The sequence below is a fragment of the Suillus clintonianus genome (genome assembly GCF_016758775.1).
Source record: "Suillus clintonianus strain FC179 chromosome Unknown DEU56scaffold_19, whole genome shotgun sequence".
Lineage (NCBI taxonomy): Eukaryota > Fungi > Basidiomycota > Agaricomycetes > Boletales > Suillaceae > Suillus > Suillus clintonianus.
This window is the reverse complement of record NW_024539243.1, coordinates 130,139-146,945: the sequence shown is the minus strand read 5'-3', so window position 1 is coordinate 146,945 and position 16,807 is coordinate 130,139. Positions and strand designations below refer to the sequence as shown.

At 48.5% G+C, this 16,807-nt stretch overlaps 7 protein-coding genes across 7 annotated transcripts; 3 read left to right on the top strand and 4 right to left on the bottom strand.

The window, feature by feature from the left end:
- Nucleotides 1-330: 330 nt before the first annotated feature.
- DEU56DRAFT_883847 (beta-lactamase-like protein) lies at nucleotides 331-1,517 on the top strand. Its single transcript, XM_041356150.1, has 4 exons — nucleotides 331-379; nucleotides 439-781; nucleotides 836-1,071; nucleotides 1,127-1,517. Exons 2-4 carry the CDS (start codon nucleotides 480-482, stop codon nucleotides 1,444-1,446), a joined length of 858 nt encoding a protein of 285 aa, XP_041210792.1. The 5' UTR covers nucleotides 331-379; nucleotides 439-479; the 3' UTR covers nucleotides 1,447-1,517.
- On the bottom strand, nucleotides 1,518-3,811 carry DEU56DRAFT_789873 (MFS general substrate transporter). The gene is made up of 11 exons (XM_041352574.1): nucleotides 3,408-3,811; nucleotides 3,336-3,355; nucleotides 3,164-3,271; nucleotides 3,029-3,114; nucleotides 2,965-2,977; nucleotides 2,832-2,918; nucleotides 2,649-2,783; nucleotides 2,213-2,596; nucleotides 2,048-2,164; nucleotides 1,852-1,992; nucleotides 1,518-1,803 (listed from the first exon to the last, which is right to left on the bottom strand). The coding sequence occupies exons 1-11, from the start codon at nucleotides 3,594-3,596 to the stop codon at nucleotides 1,620-1,622; spliced, it is 1,464 nt and encodes a 487-aa protein (XP_041210791.1). The 5' UTR covers nucleotides 3,597-3,811; the 3' UTR covers nucleotides 1,518-1,619.
- Nucleotides 3,812-4,390: 579 nt separating this feature from the next.
- On the top strand, nucleotides 4,391-5,643 carry DEU56DRAFT_935455 (beta-lactamase-like protein; the record flags this gene model as incomplete). Its single annotated transcript, XM_041358795.1, has 3 exons — nucleotides 4,391-4,737; nucleotides 4,792-5,024; nucleotides 5,079-5,643. 3 exons carry the CDS (start codon nucleotides 4,391-4,393, stop codon nucleotides 5,396-5,398), a joined length of 900 nt encoding a protein of 299 aa, XP_041210790.1. The 3' UTR covers nucleotides 5,399-5,643.
- On the bottom strand, nucleotides 5,571-7,894 carry DEU56DRAFT_206124 (MFS general substrate transporter). Its single transcript, XM_041345064.1, has 11 exons — nucleotides 7,441-7,894; nucleotides 7,374-7,393; nucleotides 7,211-7,318; nucleotides 7,076-7,161; nucleotides 7,012-7,024; nucleotides 6,879-6,965; nucleotides 6,696-6,830; nucleotides 6,254-6,637; nucleotides 6,085-6,201; nucleotides 5,888-6,028; nucleotides 5,571-5,839 (listed from the first exon to the last, which is right to left on the bottom strand). The coding sequence occupies exons 1-11, from the start codon at nucleotides 7,723-7,725 to the stop codon at nucleotides 5,656-5,658; spliced, it is 1,560 nt and encodes a 519-aa protein (XP_041210789.1). The 5' UTR covers nucleotides 7,726-7,894; the 3' UTR covers nucleotides 5,571-5,655.
- A 1,468-nt stretch (nucleotides 7,895-9,362) lies between these two features.
- On the bottom strand, nucleotides 9,363-11,605 carry DEU56DRAFT_854067 (WD40-repeat-containing domain protein). The gene is made up of 9 exons (XM_041355232.1): nucleotides 11,362-11,605; nucleotides 11,079-11,301; nucleotides 10,721-11,021; nucleotides 10,461-10,668; nucleotides 10,284-10,410; nucleotides 9,963-10,223; nucleotides 9,777-9,898; nucleotides 9,601-9,722; nucleotides 9,363-9,546 (listed from the first exon to the last, which is right to left on the bottom strand). Exons 1-9 carry the CDS (start codon nucleotides 11,566-11,568, stop codon nucleotides 9,534-9,536), a joined length of 1,584 nt encoding a protein of 527 aa, XP_041210788.1. The 5' UTR covers nucleotides 11,569-11,605; the 3' UTR covers nucleotides 9,363-9,533.
- Nucleotides 11,606-11,729: 124 nt separating this feature from the next.
- DEU56DRAFT_883835 (uncharacterized protein) lies at nucleotides 11,730-12,636 on the top strand. Its single transcript, XM_041356149.1, has 2 exons — nucleotides 11,730-11,852; nucleotides 11,913-12,636. Exons 1-2 carry the CDS (start codon nucleotides 11,773-11,775, stop codon nucleotides 12,607-12,609), a joined length of 777 nt encoding a protein of 258 aa, XP_041210787.1. The 5' UTR covers nucleotides 11,730-11,772; the 3' UTR covers nucleotides 12,610-12,636.
- Nucleotides 12,637-12,688: 52 nt separating this feature from the next.
- DEU56DRAFT_789854 (glycoside hydrolase family 12 protein) lies at nucleotides 12,689-14,189 on the bottom strand. The gene is made up of 5 exons (XM_041352573.1): nucleotides 13,819-14,189; nucleotides 13,554-13,765; nucleotides 13,399-13,501; nucleotides 13,238-13,332; nucleotides 12,689-13,181 (listed from the first exon to the last, which is right to left on the bottom strand). The coding sequence occupies exons 1-5, from the start codon at nucleotides 14,149-14,151 to the stop codon at nucleotides 13,154-13,156; spliced, it is 771 nt and encodes a 256-aa protein (XP_041210786.1). The 5' UTR covers nucleotides 14,152-14,189; the 3' UTR covers nucleotides 12,689-13,153.
- Nucleotides 14,190-16,807: the final 2,618 nt, after the last annotated feature.

The window sequence follows — 16,807 nt, the reverse complement described above, 5'->3', positions numbered from 1 at the left end:
TTCGTTTATTCCTCGCTTTCCAGGCTGCATTCATGGCACGAATATGCAATGCTGGGTGCAGACACTAGCAAATCCTGGTGTACAGCACACTTGCTTGTAAGTTGTTGAATATCGACATTCAATAACTTGTTTACAGAGTCTTCAAGTTACCAAAGAATGTCGGCCTTCGTTTTTGTCGATGCGTTATTTATCGTGCGATTATCAACTCCAGCCTCGGTCCGTTCGCAACTCCACTATTTGGAATTTTCAGTCTGTGCATCAGGATTCCTTGGTGTGGTGTGAAATAGGTGACCAGCGTGACGTGTCGTGTTGTCATGAATTGAGCTTTGTGGAGACACAGGCATTCAGCTGACCATCTGCTGTCTTTACTTATATATAGGTGCGTTTGAGTTTTGCATCTCATTCATTCTAACTTGAACTTGACACCAATGTTCACAGAGGCGCATTCACTCCCCTCTCCGTCTAATGAGCAGGCGTACATGGATGTATCTGCCCTTGAAGCCGGACACCTGAATATCCGTTTGGATTTAATTGCGGCTGGTGATCAACCAAACGAACCGATTGTTTGCCCCTCACTTGCATTCTTCCTGCGCCACTCGAAGAGCGATAAGCGAGTCGTTTTCGACCTAGGAATTCACAAAAACATAAAAGAGTTTGCGCCTGCTGCAACAGAGCAGTTCTTGCCTGACGTGAAGCAAACAGTGGCAGAGTCTTTGGAATCAGGTGGAGTTCCCCCTTCATCCGTTGACTTGGTAGTCCTAAGTCACCTCCATTGGGATCAGTGAGCCGTTCAGCGCCTGAGGTGGTATGAATTGCCTAACCTGTCTTCCCTCAGCGTCGGAGATCCCTCCCCATTTACGACTGCCGAGTTTGTCCTCGGGGAAGGGTCAAAGAAAGCCTTAAGTCTAGAGCCTGGATTTTCCCTCAATCCTGCATTCTTTTCATCCATTCGTGTACCGGAAGACCGTCTGCGCTTCATCACAGCGTCCGACCTAAACGTGGCAATCGGTCCCTACCCGCGCGCAATGGATTTCTTCGGTGATGGCAGCATGTATATTGTTGATGCACCAGGTCTCTTCTCTATTGAATGCGCGAGACTGGTAGGAATGCTTAAGCTTCATTGCAGGGCACGTTGACGGGCATATCAACATCCTTGCGCGTACTTCTGCAGACGGTGCTTGGATCCTGCTAGGCGCAGATTCAGCTCATCACCCTGATCTGATCACCGGGAACATGCAAGTTGCGTACCGTGTCGACACGGATACTGGCGCAGTGACATGTATCCACGACTACAAAGAAGTCGCGGAGGAGAATATTCGCAGAATAAAGTTATTGTTAGAGTTCCCGAGGGTGCAGGCTCTGGTTGCACATGATGTAGTCTGGTATGAAGAAAACAAGGGTAAAGAGGTCTTCTTACCGCACAAAATACCACCGCTCGTCCAATGATGTCACACTGAGAGTACGAACGAATTTTCCACTATGTGCGATGCTGTTCAAAATCTGGAAGAGCGGGACTTGAACAGGAAAGCATTGATGTATTTGATACTCCATGCTTCATGTGTACAATATAAAACCAGTCATTGACCCATCCGTACGGAACAAGCCTTGAGCAGCGAGTGCTACAAAATATATCTGAAACCCTTGGGCAGCCCTAGAGCCTGCTCTTCGGCTTCAGCAGCTTCATTGCAGCGGGAAAGATGCTCCCTAAATACCCAGAACATCACAATAGACATAGCGCTTGTCAATATGCACATAACAAATGAGTTCACATACGAGGGGCCCCAACGGGACGGCCAGAAGTACCTGTGACGGTGTCAGCGGCACCACAGAGCAAGAGGACGCTGGACTGACGATGAACCAATGAAGCCAATTGATGATAGTGCATTAGTTAATGCGATGGCTGCAGCGCGTTTCGACTGTGATTGGGAAAATGTATTCATGACCCAAGTCAAAGAAACAATATGGGCAACTGGGGCCTGAGCCATAAAGAATCTTCACGGAGAACATGAGCCAGTGGGATTGCAGAATGAGGAAGAAATGTGCGTACAGTGACAGATATCGAACGGCCGCATTCATAGTAGAAATTGCCATCATGAACCCAACGATGGCGACAAATAGAGGGCCAGCGGTATGCCAGAAGCGATCACTGGTTGCATCGGAGTGCCTTGGCTATGGTTAATTCCCCTATCGAGTCTGTCAAATAATTACTGACCTGGCCACAACAAACAATGTCAAGGTTCCCAATATCCACGGGGGTGCACAGAGCAGGAGGGTGATGGTCGAGTTGTAACCCATTGTAGCAGACAGTGTCGGGAAAAAAATGCGGAACGACAAAGAAGCGTCCATCAAAATAAGAGCAGCGCTAAGCCACCATACCTTCCAATCCGTTATAGCCTCGATTAGGCCAGACCAACCCCCCAAGGGTACACCTTTGTGCTCATTGCCAGCTGCGACTTCCTCCTCCATCCGTCGCTTGGCTAGGGTCTGTTCATCAGGCAAAAGCCAAACACTCGGTGTAGAAGGAAAATCTGGCAAAATCCAGATTGCGGACACTGCAACAACAATTGTCAGAGCGCCCTCTACGAGGAAGAGCCACCTGCAGCAGAAAAGTCAGAGCAGTTCTACAGTATGCATATTTCGCCTCAGACCTCCAACCCGTAAAGCCTAGTGCACCATCCAGGCTTGCCAAAATTCCCGACGCTATAAGAGCACTGAAAGCGTTACTGAGTGAGCTTCCGCAAGCCAGAAGCGCTGTGCGTAACCCTAATTCATTGCGCTTGTACCTAGAGAAATGTTGGTGTATATTGTTCGGAGGTATTGAGCAACTATACCATCGTGAAAGCAGAAAAATAGCCCCAGGAAAGAACGCCGCCTCAACAAATCCAAGCATGAAGCGCAAAATCAGAGCGACATGGTACCTAAAGCAACGTTAACTCAAGTGTGGTAAAAGTTATAAATGCTAACGTTTGTGCTACACCTATTCATGACCCTTATTAGACAATGTCAATGAAGTGAATGATGTACATACCCATGCACACGGTGATAGCACCCCATATTGCCATGCAGATCGAGAGGTACAGCGATGGCCTTGTCATGCGATCTAAGAACATGTTGCTTTTGAATTCTCAGAGACGCCACCAAAGGATAACGTGCTGGTACATACGAAGGAGTCTGCGTCAATAAATACCCCACGTAAAAGATGCTCATGAGTGTGTTGAATTGGTTCCCCGTCATTCCAAGGTCCTCCTCAAAACCACTCAGCCTCGCTGCACTATTTCGATCGAGTAAGCAATTAAGCCACAATACTCCAATCGCGATTTCGAAGGGCCACGTACGCTGCATTAGTGCGGTCGATCTATGCAAAGAGTTAAGGCAATAGCGGAAATACTCTGGATATGCCAACTCACCCAGCTCATAATGTAAATCAGAACCAGGAAGGCGATTCGAAGGTCGAGCTTACGGAGAAGCCTCTTCTCCACCATCTGTCTGTTCTGCTCATCACACTCAGGAAGCGCCGGACTATCACTGCTTGTGTCAAAGGCTCCGTAACGGAAACTGGAGTTGCTTGCACCGTCGAGCAGGGGGTGATCTGACATTCCTATGAATGAAAGAGATGCAACATCAGTATACCTGTATTTGTTCCGATTGGCACTTCGGAGCCTACTCGACTCCCAAGTTACGAAGTGTCAACGAAAATAACATTTCCAGATTGACGGCGGCAGCAATTTCGACGGCCATTGCCACCGGAAGCTAACTTAATGCTCCGATGCTCGTCCGCCGCATCAAAGCTCTGCCAAAATGGCCCTCAAATATGGCATGGTTTGAACTTTGAGGGCGCGTGGCACATGAAAGGCGCCTGTCGCACCACGTGACCTCTGATTACCAGGAACACGAATTTTGAGGGTGTCAGTGACTCTAGTCAACCGTCTTTGGTCTTTCTTCCTTCGTTACAGCTGACTATGGGAAACTGGGGCCAACCGTACAGACAGACCTATAACGCCATGTCACAAACGCGGATGTAACTGACAATGATCAGATGCTGATTTGCGTTGTGTACGCCCTTTCAATATCGCGGTATCCTGCACAAATCAGCAACTAACAAGTCTGCATTCGCGTTCTTCAACTATCATCGATCATCGGAATATCTCGCTTGACTGCTGAGATTGACCATCTTTCACTTGAACGATCATACACAGCCAGGGCGTAATCTACTTCTTCATCGATTCCGAGTCACTGGTTTGGTGTGAAACGCCGGGCCCGGCCAGCATGACTCTGTGTTATGTTGTCAAGAATTGAACTTTGTTGAGTCAGGGTTCCACTACTTGCTTTCCTTGCTTATATATAGGCACGTTTGAGTCTTGTATCTGATTCATCCTTGACCTTGATACCAATGTCCACAGAGGCGCATTCACTCCCCTCCCCTTCTAATGAGCAGGCGTACATGTATGTATCTGCCCTTGAAGCTGGACACCTGAATGTTCCTTTGAGTCTCATGGCGGTCGATCAATCGGACGGCCCGATAGATTTTCCCTCACTCGCATTCTTCCTGCGTCATTCCAAAAGCGATAAGCGGGTCGTTTTCGACCTAGGAATTCACAGAAACATCAAAGAGTTTGCACCTGCTGCAATACAAGTAGTGCCTGATGTGAAGCAGACTGTGGCAGAGTCTCTGGAGGCTGGTGGAGTTCTCCCTTCCTCAGTTGACTTGGTAATCCTGAGTCACCTCCATTGGGATCAGTGAGCCGTTCAGCATATGAGGTGGGATGAATTGCCTAACCTGTCTTCCCTCAGCGTCGGAGATCCCTCCCCATTTACGACTGCCGAGTTTATCCTCGGGGAAGGATCGAAGCAAGCTTTAGCGGACCCTGGTTCCTGCCACAGTCCCATAGCTTTTTCATCCATTCGTCCACCGGAAGACCGTCTACGCTTCGTTACAGCTTCTGACCTCAACGTGGCAATCGGTCCCTACCCGCATGCAATGGATATTTTCGGTGATGGCAGCATGTATATCGTTGATGCATCAGGTACGCCTCTACTGCACGAGACCTAAGAAAGTCACTTAGGCTTGTTCATTGCAGGGCACGCTGATGGACATATCAACGTCCTTGCACGCACTTCTGCAGACGGCGCTTGGATCCTGCTAGGCGCAGATTCAGCCCATCACCCTGATCTGATCACTGGGAATATGCAAATTGCGTCCCATGTCGACGCGACAACCGGCGCGGTGACATGTTCTCACCAGTATAGGGAAGTTGCAGAGGAAAACATTCGCAGAATGAGGTCGTTGTTAGAGATCCCGAGGGTGCAGGTTCTGGTTGCACATGATATAGTTTGGTATGAAGAAAACAAGGATAAAGAGGTATTCTTACCGCACACAATACCGCCGCTCGTACAATGATGGATGTCGTAGGAGTCATGCCCAGAATAGATGCTTTGCGCTTATGACAACACAGGACAAGTGATTGCAGACTCCACTTACTCGACATAATTCATGATTCAGACGAGGGTGGCTCAAACAGTAGTCGATTAATGTTTTGATGCCGCATTTTCCAAAGTGTGTACAGTACATTATTAACCAGTCGTTGACCCAGCTTAACCCATCAAAATACAATCCCTACCAAACACTGCGTACTGAAGACCGCTGAGCAGCGAGTGCTACAGGAGATATCTAAACCCCCTGGGCAGTCCCAGGGCTTGCTCTTCGGCTTCAGCAGCCTCATTGCACCGGGAAAGGTGCCACCTAAATACCCATAACATCGTCATAGACATGATGCTTGTCAAGATGCAAAGCATATATGAGTTCATGTATGAAGGTCCCCAACTGGACGGCCAGAAGTACCTGCGACGGCGTCAGTAGCAGCATAACACAAAGTCGCTGTGAACTGACGATGAAATGACGGTACCAACTGATGCCATAGAGTTTATTAGTGCGATGGCTGCAGCGCGTTTCGAATTCGTTTGGGAAAACGTATTCATGACCCAGGTCAAAGAAACAACATAGGCGACTGGGCCTTGAGTCATTAAGAATCTTCACGGTGCATGTAAGCCTGTGGAATCGCATAAACGAGGAACGAGAATTCATACAGAGACAGGTATCGCATAGCCGTATTCATAGTCGAGATTGCGAGCATAAATCCAATGATGCTGATAAGTTGGGGGCCAACGATATGCCAGAAGCGGTCACCAGTTACATCAGAGTGCCTGGACTCAATATTATTAATTCATGTATCACGCCTGTACAGTAAACACTGACCTGGCCACAACAAATGATGTTGCAGTTCCCAAAATCCACGGGGGTGCGCAGAGCAAGAGGCTGGTAGTTGCGCTGTAACCCATTGTAGCGGATAGTGTCGGGAAGAAAATCCCGAATGACATCGAACAGACCATCAAGTTCATGGCAGCACCAACCCACCATACTTTCCAATCCATAAGAGCCTCGGTGAGACCAGAATGGTCCTCTCTGGGCTTGCCTTTTTGCTCGTTTCCGACTGCAACGTCTTCCTCCATTCGTTGTTTGGCCAGGATCTGTTCGTCAGGTAGAAGCCAGACGTTCGGTGTTGAAGGAAAATCAGGTAAAATCCAGATTGCAGACAGCGCGACCACGATAGTTAAAGCGCCCTCCACAAAGAAGAGCCATCTGCAGGGGCAAAATCAGAACAATTTTACTTTGAGAGCACGCGCGTTTCGCGTCAGACCTCCAAGCCGTAAAACCTAGTGCGCCATCCAGGCTTCCCAAAATCCCTGATGCAAATAGAGCCCCGAAAGCATTACTTATCGAGGCGCCGCAAGAAAGAAGTGCTGTGCGTAAGCCTAGCTCATTTTGTTTGTACCTAGAGAAATTTCAGTATGGGCTGTTCCGAGGTATGGGGCAATCATACCATCGCGAAAGAAGGAATACAGCTCCGGGAAAGAATGCCGCCTCCACAAATCCAAGAAAGAAGCGCAAGAAAAGAGCGGCATGGTATCTAGAGCGTGGTTAACGGTGGACATCGTTGAAATCTAGATACCAACGTTTGTACTGCACCTTTCATGACCTTGGTTAGCCAATGTCCGCCCAAGTGAAAGCTGTACGTACCCATGAACATGGTGAGAGCACCCCATATTGCCATGCAGCTCGAAAGGTATAGTGATGGCCTTTTCATACGTTGCAAGATCATGTTGCTGTTGAATTCTCAGATATGACGGAAAAGGATAAGGTGTAGGTACATACGAAGGAGCCTGCGTCATCAAATACCCCACATAAAGGATGCTGGTAAGTGTGTTGAATTGGGTCCCCACCATGCCAAGGTCCTCCTCGTAACCACGCAGCCTCGCTGCACTTGCAAGTGAACGGTTCAGCAACCCTCTCCAAGTGATTTCAAAGGGTCACATACGCTGCATTAGTGCGGTCCATCTGTGCAGATTTAGGCAGGCATGAAAACGCTAGGTCGAGCAACTCACATAGTTCATAATGTAAACCAGAACCAGGAAGGCTACCCGAAGGTCCAACTTCCGGAGAAGGCTCTTCTCCACGATTGATCTGTCAATATAATCAAAAGTAAGTGTTGAATCGTCATCACTGCTTCTGCCAGAAGCATCTGAATCGTGGTGAGAACTGTAGTCGACTGCGCCGCCGAGCAGGGGACGATATGACATTCCTGAGGATGACAGATGCAGTGGCTTCCATCTCGTTATCCGAGTAATGTATGCGTAGAGTGTACCGGCCCCGGGTTCAGTATTCGTCATAATATCGAGTCGGAGCCTACGTGTACTCGACACCTGGCAAGGGTGAAGTGAAAATGTTATTACTTACGGCAGTTAGGACCTTCTATCCCCGAAAATCAGTAGTATGTAACCTTCGCCGTATCTGAGTTAGGCAAGGGCCACATCACTGGCAGGACTCCGTAACCATGATGGTTTGATTGTGACCCTCCAAAACGACCCTCATCAACTTATTTACGTGCAGGCATAGTTTTGAGTTTTGAGTTGAAGGTTGTGAGTGTCAATTTCAATCGAGTAGGCGAAGCTTGTCTGACGCACTTCTTAGATGCACCAAGCAGGATATAACTTCACAGCTGGCGGAATGTGTAGAAGGACCGATTGTCTCTTTCTGCATCACGGGTTTGCCTAGTGGGAGGGACTGAAGTGAATATTTGCATCCGAGTCCACGTCATTCAAGTTGCCTGCTCCGTGAGGGTTCGTTCAGGTTTGGAACCAGTGACACCAAGTTGAAATATGCTTATAGGTTGATCAAAGGTCAATATGTGCCTGCTTCGCAACTCGATTGCGATGATGCTCAAGATGCTGATTTGAGGCTGGAGGAAGTGAATATTGCCAACAGCCCAAACCAGCAAGTTGACAAGCTTCTGCAACTTGCAAGCTTCGCCTTTCTCAACCATCATATCGATCCGACGATAGAAGTCAATGTCATAAAAAACATTATGGGGCTTTCCATCGTCAACTCATGACTAGTTTGACAACACGAAGCCTCGAAACAGCACCATCGAATATGATCATAATTTCAAACGGCGGCGTGGCCACATACCTGCACTGGTATTAACTACTCCCCAGTCATTCTTCCGATCTCCGCCTTTCTGGCAGTAGCATCGGGGTTCGTTCGTTAGGAGCCTTGGCAACTTCTTCAATTCGCTGCGCTGCAGACATATCATCTACCTAGACGATCACTGTGTCACACAATATTTAATATTTGGACAAGACTTTGTTACTCAGGATTCATGAACTGCTTACATACTGAATTTGGGACTGGACGACATCCGGCGTGCTTATTGGACAGAGTTAGAGCGTTAGATGCTGCTGCCAGAGTTAAGATTGAACCATCTGAGTGTTCTAAGTAAGCGAGAGGGGCAATGTGCCAGAGAAAGGCGACTCGAGAGGCTAGACATGGCGTGCTTCGCACTTGCTGTATTCCTTTGCCCCAAGCCGCCATGTCCCTCAACGACGGATAAAACCAATGAATCTCAGTTTGCTGTGTCTTCGCGAATTTTTTTTTTGGCGGCCGAGCCCCCGTGTGATCAACTCCATATCTGGCAAAGAGATTTTCGTATCGGGACCCTTCAGCAATCCCCAGGCTTCCTGGCCTCTCACCCCTTCTCTCCCGCCGCCCCCTTGCTCCTGCCAAGGCATCGGCTGTCAAACAAATAATTTGACGGGGTTTCCTCCGAGATCTTGTGATGAGATCGCCCGTGCTCAGCCATGGCATGCCTCGGCGGACCAACTTGGTTCTGAGGCAAATATAGCCAGGCCGTATTACCACTGCTTGGGGCTCTCAATAAACTTCATGACATTCGTTGCGGGGCCGTGGATATTAGATTACAGTTCGCCTTGTTGCAGTTCAGTTGCTGCTTTGGCTTACAGAAGGTTTTCTCCTCTGCGTTCGACTGTTAACCAATCCACATACAGCCGCGTGGCTGTTGCATAACGCCAACGCATTTGCGTGTCACTCTGATATAACTAACTGCCTCTTGGTTGTCTATGCGCGTGGGTTCGACGTACTCAGAAGTGAGGGTAACCCTCCTGAAATTACAATTTTGTAGCTAATTCTTCCATCTGCGAAAAACAAACGTTAGTACTGACGTGTATGAAAACGGTGCATCAACTCACATCTTCACAGTCCGATCGCGGCCCCCACTCACAACTTTATCAGCAACGAAATCCACGCAGTAGACCTCGTCTGTGTGACCAGGAAGGTCCGACTTAATTTTGTATGTTTTGAGGTCCCAAATCTAATATAACAGCACGTCCATCAAACGAATATCTCGCATGCACGTCGAACTTACTTTGACAGTCGCATCTTTGCTGGCGCTCACCAGCATTCGCGAATCCGCGCTCCACGCAAGTCTGTAGACGGGGCCAACATGTCCACGCAGGGTAGCTACAAACTTCCCTAGCTGCCCAGCGCCTGTGAGATGACGAAATTTTTTTAGTCAAGTTGCCATCAGACATACGACAGCCATACAACGTACCCGAGCAATCCCATAGCCGCACTGCACTATCCCACCCAGCACTAGCTGCCCATCGACCATCGGGCGAAAAAGCGACATGGGACACTTGCCGTTGGTGACCAGTCAAACGGGTCAAGGGCTTGGTCTTAACCCCTCCCGGTTCGGCGTTTGAAGAAGCAAATAAAGACCAAAGGAAGAGAGTGTGATCATCTGAACCTGATATCAGTAGTTCTGGCGTTCGTGACACCAGTGCAGTATATCTTTTGAGAGCAAGTGCTTGAGCTAAAGTTTTGGATTAATTGAGAATCTAACGGAGGGTAACTCGCACAGTTGAAGATTTACCTTCCTCGTCCGACGATGGACGTTTTCCGGTGTGATCGAATGGCCCAGTGCGAAGTACGAAATCTGTATTAAGAGCAAGAGTGGTGACCCAATGGGCATGGTCTTTCAAAATGTGGAGTTGTTTGCCCTAGAAAGAACAGCGTTAGTTGGATGGTGAAGATGTAAGAATATGCCTACCTCTCGTGCATCCCATACTCTGACTGTACGATCACTACTGGCCGTGTAAAGTACTCCGGTACCATTCAAACCACCGCCTCCCCATTTGACAACGTTTACGCTGGCAGTGTGACCTCCAAGTGCGTATTCTAGTTTTCGTGTGGCCGTCGACCATACCCGCACAGTTCCGTCCTTAGACGAGGATGCCAGCCGTGGGGTAGATGGGTTTCTGGTGAATCAGAAGTAAATAACGTTGAAAGATGCTATAGACAACAACGCACAAGTGTAGGGGCTCCCATGCCAAGGACGTCACCCATTTTGAATGGCCCTTCATTGCATCGCCCAGCGGTTTTCCAGACTTAGGATCCCATAGCCTTACATGGCCATCGTGGCCACCACTTGCCAATTTACGTTCTAGTGGATCCCATTCTACGCATAGTACCCACCCAGTGTGACCGGTCAATGTGTGTGATGGTGTTTCAGTATAAAGATCCCATAGGCGCACATGAGTGTCGCCTGAACCAGTCGCAAGTAGATTGCCGGTAGGGGAGAATGAAGCGCACAATATCGGTGAGGAATGTCCTGATACCACAATCACATTAACAAATATCGATGCGACCCATTGGGCAATCGACGCACCTGAAAGTGTGGCAGAACATCGAGTAGCTGGGCGAACCTTGAATACAGACTGTGGAGCGCAGCGTACCACTAGGACGTCTTCTTCTGAGAATGCGAGGGACGCGTGCGCTAGAACATCCACTTCTATAGATTTAGATATCACGATTCGTGTTGGAGCATTTGGTTTCGTCGCCTCCTCAGGTAGAGCGACATGAAAAGCAAATGGTACGTGCTCATCGTCGTCCTGGATGATCCAAAAAAAATTTAAGGGGTATAAACTAAGGACAGAGCCCAAGTTTCTAACCTTTGTACGTAGCTGATTGACGAGTACTTCAAGGCCCTCACGCGCAACGTTCGCTGGGAGGTTCACAGCAGGTGCTATCGGTGTGCCATCATGCTCGTTCACGAATTGAACCACGACATTGGGCGATACTTTCAGAGGCTCAGGCTCAGGCTCTGGAACACCGTGATATAGCTTTGGTCTTTTCGGAGGTGGAAGAAGTGTCGCCATTATTATATCACAACAATCTCTGCAGTCAGAAAGGCCTATACGAAAATTTGGGTTAGATGAATTGTGGGAATATCTTTCCTGGTAAGTACGAGTTTAAGTTTCGATTGAAAATAGATAATTAATAACCCCTAAGACGCGTTCACACGAAGCGAGCAACGCGCGTTTGTGACGCTTGTTCAAGGACCTAACGTTATAACACTTGAAATGGCAGTGACAAAAATCGTGTTGCTGGACATCCCAACCGTTCTTCCAGTACCCACTTCACCAAATACATGGAAAGTCAGGTCAGTCATGGCAATAGTCAACCACTCTCACTACTGCTTCATCTTTAGCACTTCCCACAGACTCGCGCTCAACTACAAAGAACTCACCTATGGAACAAAATGGGTCGAAACGGCCGATATCGAATCTGTGTGCAAGTCGCTCGGAATACCGCCTACGAGCGTGCTGCCAGACGGGACACCAAAATACACACTCCCTGCACTGATTGACAACACTTTCACCCCTCCTGTCCTCCTCTCGGACTCGACGCCCATAATCGAGTACCTAGAGCGCACATATCCAGACCCCGATTACTCCCGTGCCCTCTGTCCGCCCGCCAGCCGCGCCCTCCACGCCCTCTTCGAGTACCACGTCGCGCATTCCATCACGGCACAGTTGCTACCCGTCATGGTCATGCACATGTACGACAAGAAGACCCCACGGGACCGCACCCATTTCCGTCAGCGCACTGAAGTGGCATTCGGGAAGAAACTCGAGGATATAGAGCTCAAGGGCAAAGATCGCGAGGAACACTGGAAGAAAATTGAAGGCGCGTTTGACCTCCTTGCAATATTTATGCGGGCAGGAAGTGGCGCAGGTGAATTATTCACGGGATCAAATCTATCTTTGGCGGACTGTACATTAGGAGGTCTTTTGCTAGCTTTGCGCTACGATAGCCCAGACGAAGCTTGGATTAAGGTGTCATCCTGGAGCAATGGGAAATGGACACGGTACATGTCTGCATTGGCGAATTGGACAGATGTAGAACCTGGTAGATAGCCTGTCGATACCAAACATTTCTTAGGGTCGGCTTTTCCATTATTATGAGGACTGCTATAGGGTTCAGCTGGTTCAGAAATTTTGCGAGCTCGAATGGGAAGTTGAACATTGATAGACTTTGGACCCGATATATATTTCGAGTCAAAACGGGTTTATTCTAGGCAGACCAAATGAAAAGAAGACAGTCGTCCCTTCTTTATTATAGGTGAATTCCAATGCTGTACGAGAATTGGATGCCATGTTTTATACGAAAAACGAACGGACAGGAAATGAGTGGAATATGTAAGTGCAAGGCAAGGTTCAAAGGAGTGATGATGGCTGTAAGTGCTGTGTTGATGTTCGTGGCCTGCACGAGGTGAGACGGTAGAGTGATAAAGGTGGCGTAGTGAGTGGTAAGGATTAAAAGAACTTAGATAGAGGTGGATGTCCCCGGGTCCTGACGGCGCACCGAGTATGCGAGGAGAAGCTCTTACACCAACGGTCGGGCCGCAGAGGACGTATTATCCGTACACCATGTGCCGTACGACGGGCATATAAAATAATTTTAGTTGATGGTCAAGCTGTAGGCAGAACTGCAGATAAAACACATTCAGCCCTTTCACAGAGCGCCAATCCAAGTGTCACTTACGTAGTGAATTCCGCCGTTCCAGAAGTAGCCTCCGTGCCTGCCTGGGCAGTGGTAAGGTACTGTGACGAGCTCATCCCTTGATTGTCAATCAAGTACTAGAAAAGGAGAAAAAATCATTGTTTCCGCGCGTTCACAAAGAGGCAAAGCCTGGCCAGACTTACCGAAATGAATTCGTAAACATCGCCACTGAACGATTCAATGGTACCACTAGTCAAGAGGAACGAGTAAACCTGGTTGTATCCGTTGGATCCAGAGTACAAGTCCCTGCAAAAAATAGTTAGTACTGTGCAGATGATTGTGTAGATGCGAAGCTGACCAGGTGTAACCTTCGATCGAGATGTTTTGCACAATCGGGACAGCTTGACCTGCAGCGTTGTACTGCGCAGCGATTGGTCCAGAGTTGATGTTTGCGAGCCAGATCATGATTTCGTTTACATTCGAGCCACCAGCTGTGTTGGATGTGAACAAGTCATAGGCAACGTCAGCTACGACCGATTCAGTGGTCGACTGAGACCAGTCCCAAGTAGACTATGGTGCCAGAAAAATTAGTCTCGTGCGGTCTGGAGTTTCGACAAACTTACAGGCATGCTGGAAATAGCACTCAGCTGTTGGTTGATGCCAGTATTGAGCTGGATGTCGGCGAAACTCTTGACTTCATTTCCACCAGTCCAAGTCCAGTTTGTTTTCCAGGCAATAGTACTACCAGCCAGCGACATGATCTGAGAGGATTGGGAGCCCGAGGAAGCATCATACTCGCCCCAGAGATTGTTAAGCAGTGAGTACTGTCCCACATTGACAGAATCGTATCGCCCGCTAATCGACGTGGTGTCGACGGCTCTCGCATGATTCTTGTGCATGCGAGGTATGCAGGAGACAAGAGGCGCAATTAAGAGGAGGACAGAGAGAGACAGCATGTCGATAATTATGAAAACGAGAGTATGCAAGTCGTATAATTTATAGGCTTTTGTAGGCTGCTTGAAGCCTACATGCCAGCAAATGATTAGCCATTCTTCCCCCGCCATTCGGTAATGCATAGTGACATGATCGAACGCACATATGCGGCGCGCATTTTAATTTTTCAAGGGTCGTTTTTGTCATATGGCCGCAGTAGTTATGCAGCCAGACGTGAGGAGCAAATGTCATCTGAGCGCCCGCCCCACAATGCAAGAGTTTTTATATGGCTAGATACACTGTAGATTTTTAGATTTCATGCTAGTAATCATACTGGCTTGGAGCTTACCTTTGTAGATACTAGGGTATCTGCCACCACCAGACCGTAGCTCAGGATATTCCCTGATGTTTAAAATGCTTGCCTACCGTTCCCTAGTAGCCAGTTCATCTGCCATGCTAAAACAAGTTGCATAACACTCGATCGCTTATTGACTGACACAATGAGACTCAAACCGTGACCGAACTGAACGGGACTGTCCATGAGTATTGGATCATCGAGCCGCATACTGTGCACTATGCTTTAGTTGTGTTTCGGTATGGAACAGCGTGCAACGCGCGCGCTGCTGTTGCGGAATTCCCGTTTGCTGTCGAGATAAGCCGCGGAAACACCTGGGAATTCCACCCAGTTTAGGGTGACAACTGGGGTTTGGGCCTTTGGCCTATCCGCGAAGTCTGTAACATGGTTGTGACAGGGTTGAATGTTGTTTCCAATCAACAACGGTCACAAAATTCAATTCTGGGGCAGTGGCTGAGCGCTGAGTAAGCAACGGAACCCAGTAATTCGGAGGTTCGCATTTCTCTCGCCAGCCATCGAAGGATCCAAGTTAGACCAAAAAACACAGATCGCGGAGTCCTACTTCATTGCTAGCGGCCCATGGACGGAACACAACAGAACAGCAGATCGATTATAGTACCAGCATGACGCTGAATGGCGCTCTGGTCATGTATTTGCACACTACTCATAGCGCAATTGTCGTGGAGGAAAAGATACCGGCCACACGGTCTGTTTCTCCTTTTGCATAGCGTTTAATGGAAACAATCATCCAGAGATGGCGCTCAATTGGAACCTTGCACTCGCCGGCCTATCATAATGACAGCACACTACATCAAAGATTCAAGCACTCCGACAAGCAACTATTCCTTTTATCTCCCAACATGACTTCACAGCCTGGCGCTATCGTGCTCGCAGAGTCACTCCCTGAATCAACACCGTACTCACTGTGATATCACGGTCAACAACTGCCTTTATGACGCTTAGCTCGGGAATCAAAGCCAACCAGAAGCTCTGAAGTCATTCAAGCGGTTGAAGCCATGTAATGTTCCTGAACCGCTTCAATACCTTCGCGGAGTTTACAGACGAGGCGAACAATACCAAGTTCAAGTTATCAATGCTTACCCCATTCTTGTGTCTTCCTTCATCGAATATAACCTGCAATACCATATTATTACAGAGTCCACGCTGATATTCATACCGCTGTGGCTTCGCGAACAAAGACGTCTGGATATTCGCTTGAAGACAATCGAATGTCGAAACTGTGAATTCTGCACACAGTATTATTGGCAGAATCTAGCCACCTGAGAGCTTTCGTATAGGCTCTACGGCCTCTCCGAGTCCTAAATGCTCCCTCCATCAGCAGCTTTACCCCTTTGTGGCTGAGCATGATTCTGGATTAGATGTCAGCCTGTTAGCTCTCGTGCTACTTGCCACATCATCCCTCTCAGTCGACTTCGCCAGTCTGGGCGTTCTTTCAGGTTGCCTCAAATATGCATGGAACTTCGATGTCGACTTGAACGTCAGCCGCAGATATTCCCTTCTTCCTTGGAGCACAAAAAGTTTGACGTTATCGGGTTGTGTGTCACACGAATGGTAGGCCCGACAGTAAACATCTGCCTATCTTGTACTGTACTACACCATAATGCCTAGCTACGTAAGTGGATAAACTTTAAAGATAGTCTAAAAGGTGTAAGCTTGCTGAAAACGTGTTGTGAGTCGGGTTCTGGTTGACTGGTGTTAGCAAGGTGTCGGCGAAGGGTAAGTACTAGAAGTTGATGGGGCTGGTAGGGATCCCATGACATGCCTTCAGGGGCACACGTAGGATCCATGCTTGGTAAGCATGATTCTGATTTCTCACGGCCTTACTGCGGTGAGTCCCTGCTCCTGCGGAGTCCAGCTGCCCTGCTGCAATCACAGGCAATCGCCCGTTTTACATCCAGCCATCCTCCCTACCACTAGGTTTCGAGAGAGACGACGGCCGATATGCATACCAGGACTCATCGATACCACGCGAGACTTAATGGAACCGTGACTGGTCAATACTGTGTGCTGGCCGGCCGCTTGTCATTGGCCAGTTCATGCGTTTTCCGTCAACATAACGAACACGACTGGAGCCACACTGTCTGCAGAGCAAGGAACACGGTCGACTGGAAAGAAGACGCCAAGACGAAAGCCGATATCCATCTACCGGTTGTTAATGTTCTGAAGTTGAACCATACATACTGTAATCAACTGTTTATCACCCCACTCGCCCACAATGGCCCCAATATTGGAGCGAAGATGATTTTCTGTAGTGCAACCAGCTCCAACCTGATGCTGCGCCGTACCGCAGGCTTTACATACCG

Excerpts from the sequence above, each read along its gene's own strand:
- DEU56DRAFT_883847 (XM_041356150.1), top strand. The coding sequence starts at position 480 with ATGGATGTATCTGCCCTTGAAGCCGGACACCTGAATATCCGTTTGGAT. Across the intron at positions 782-835 it reads AGTCACCTCCATTGGGATCA|CGTCGGAGATCCCTCCCCAT; the intron begins GTGAGCCGTTCA and ends GTCTTCCCTCAG. Across the intron at positions 1,072-1,126 it reads GTATATTGTTGATGCACCAG|GGCACGTTGACGGGCATATC; the intron begins GTCTCTTCTCTA and ends GCTTCATTGCAG.
- DEU56DRAFT_789873 (XM_041352574.1), bottom strand. The coding sequence starts at position 3,596 with ATGTCAGATCACCCCCTGCTCGACGGTGCAAGCAACTCCAGTTTCCGT. Across the intron at positions 3,356-3,407 it reads TGATTTACATTATGAGCTGG|ATCGACCGCACTAATGCAGC; the intron begins GTGAGTTGGCAT and ends CTCTTTGCATAG. Across the intron at positions 3,272-3,335 it reads ATCGACCGCACTAATGCAGC|TGCAGCGAGGCTGAGTGGTT; the intron begins GTACGTGGCCCT and ends CGATCGAAATAG.
- DEU56DRAFT_206124 (XM_041345064.1), bottom strand. The coding sequence starts at position 7,725 with ATGACGAATACTGAACCCGGGGCCGGTACACTCTACGCATACATTACT. Across the intron at positions 7,162-7,210 it reads TTGATGACGCAGGCTCCTTC|CAACATGATCTTGCAACGTA; the intron begins GTATGTACCTAC and ends AGAATTCAACAG. Across the intron at positions 6,029-6,084 it reads GCTATGCGATACCTGTCTCT|ATTCTTAATGACTCAAGGCC; the intron begins GTATGAATTCTC and ends TGCACCGTGAAG.
- DEU56DRAFT_854067 (XM_041355232.1), bottom strand. The coding sequence starts at position 11,568 with ATGGCGACACTTCTTCCACCTCCGAAAAGACCAAAGCTATATCACGGT. Across the intron at positions 11,022-11,078 it reads ATGTTCTGCCACACTTTCAG|GACATTCCTCACCGATATTG; the intron begins GTGCGTCGATTG and ends TTGTGGTATCAG. Across the intron at positions 10,411-10,460 it reads GAGTATGGGATGCACGAGAG|GGCAAACAACTCCACATTTT; the intron begins GTAGGCATATTC and ends TGTTCTTTCTAG.
- DEU56DRAFT_883835 (XM_041356149.1), top strand. The coding sequence starts at position 11,773 with ATGGCAGTGACAAAAATCGTGTTGCTGGACATCCCAACCGTTCTTCCA. Across the intron at positions 11,853-11,912 it reads CCAAATACATGGAAAGTCAG|ACTCGCGCTCAACTACAAAG; the intron begins GTCAGTCATGGC and ends CACTTCCCACAG.
- DEU56DRAFT_789854 (XM_041352573.1), bottom strand. The coding sequence starts at position 14,151 with ATGCTGTCTCTCTCTGTCCTCCTCTTAATTGCGCCTCTTGTCTCCTGC. Across the intron at positions 13,766-13,818 it reads GTGCTATTTCCAGCATGCCT|TCTACTTGGGACTGGTCTCA; the intron begins GTAAGTTTGTCG and ends CTGGCACCATAG. Across the intron at positions 13,502-13,553 it reads TCGATCGAAGGTTACACCTG|GGACTTGTACTCTGGATCCA; the intron begins GTCAGCTTCGCA and ends TATTTTTTGCAG.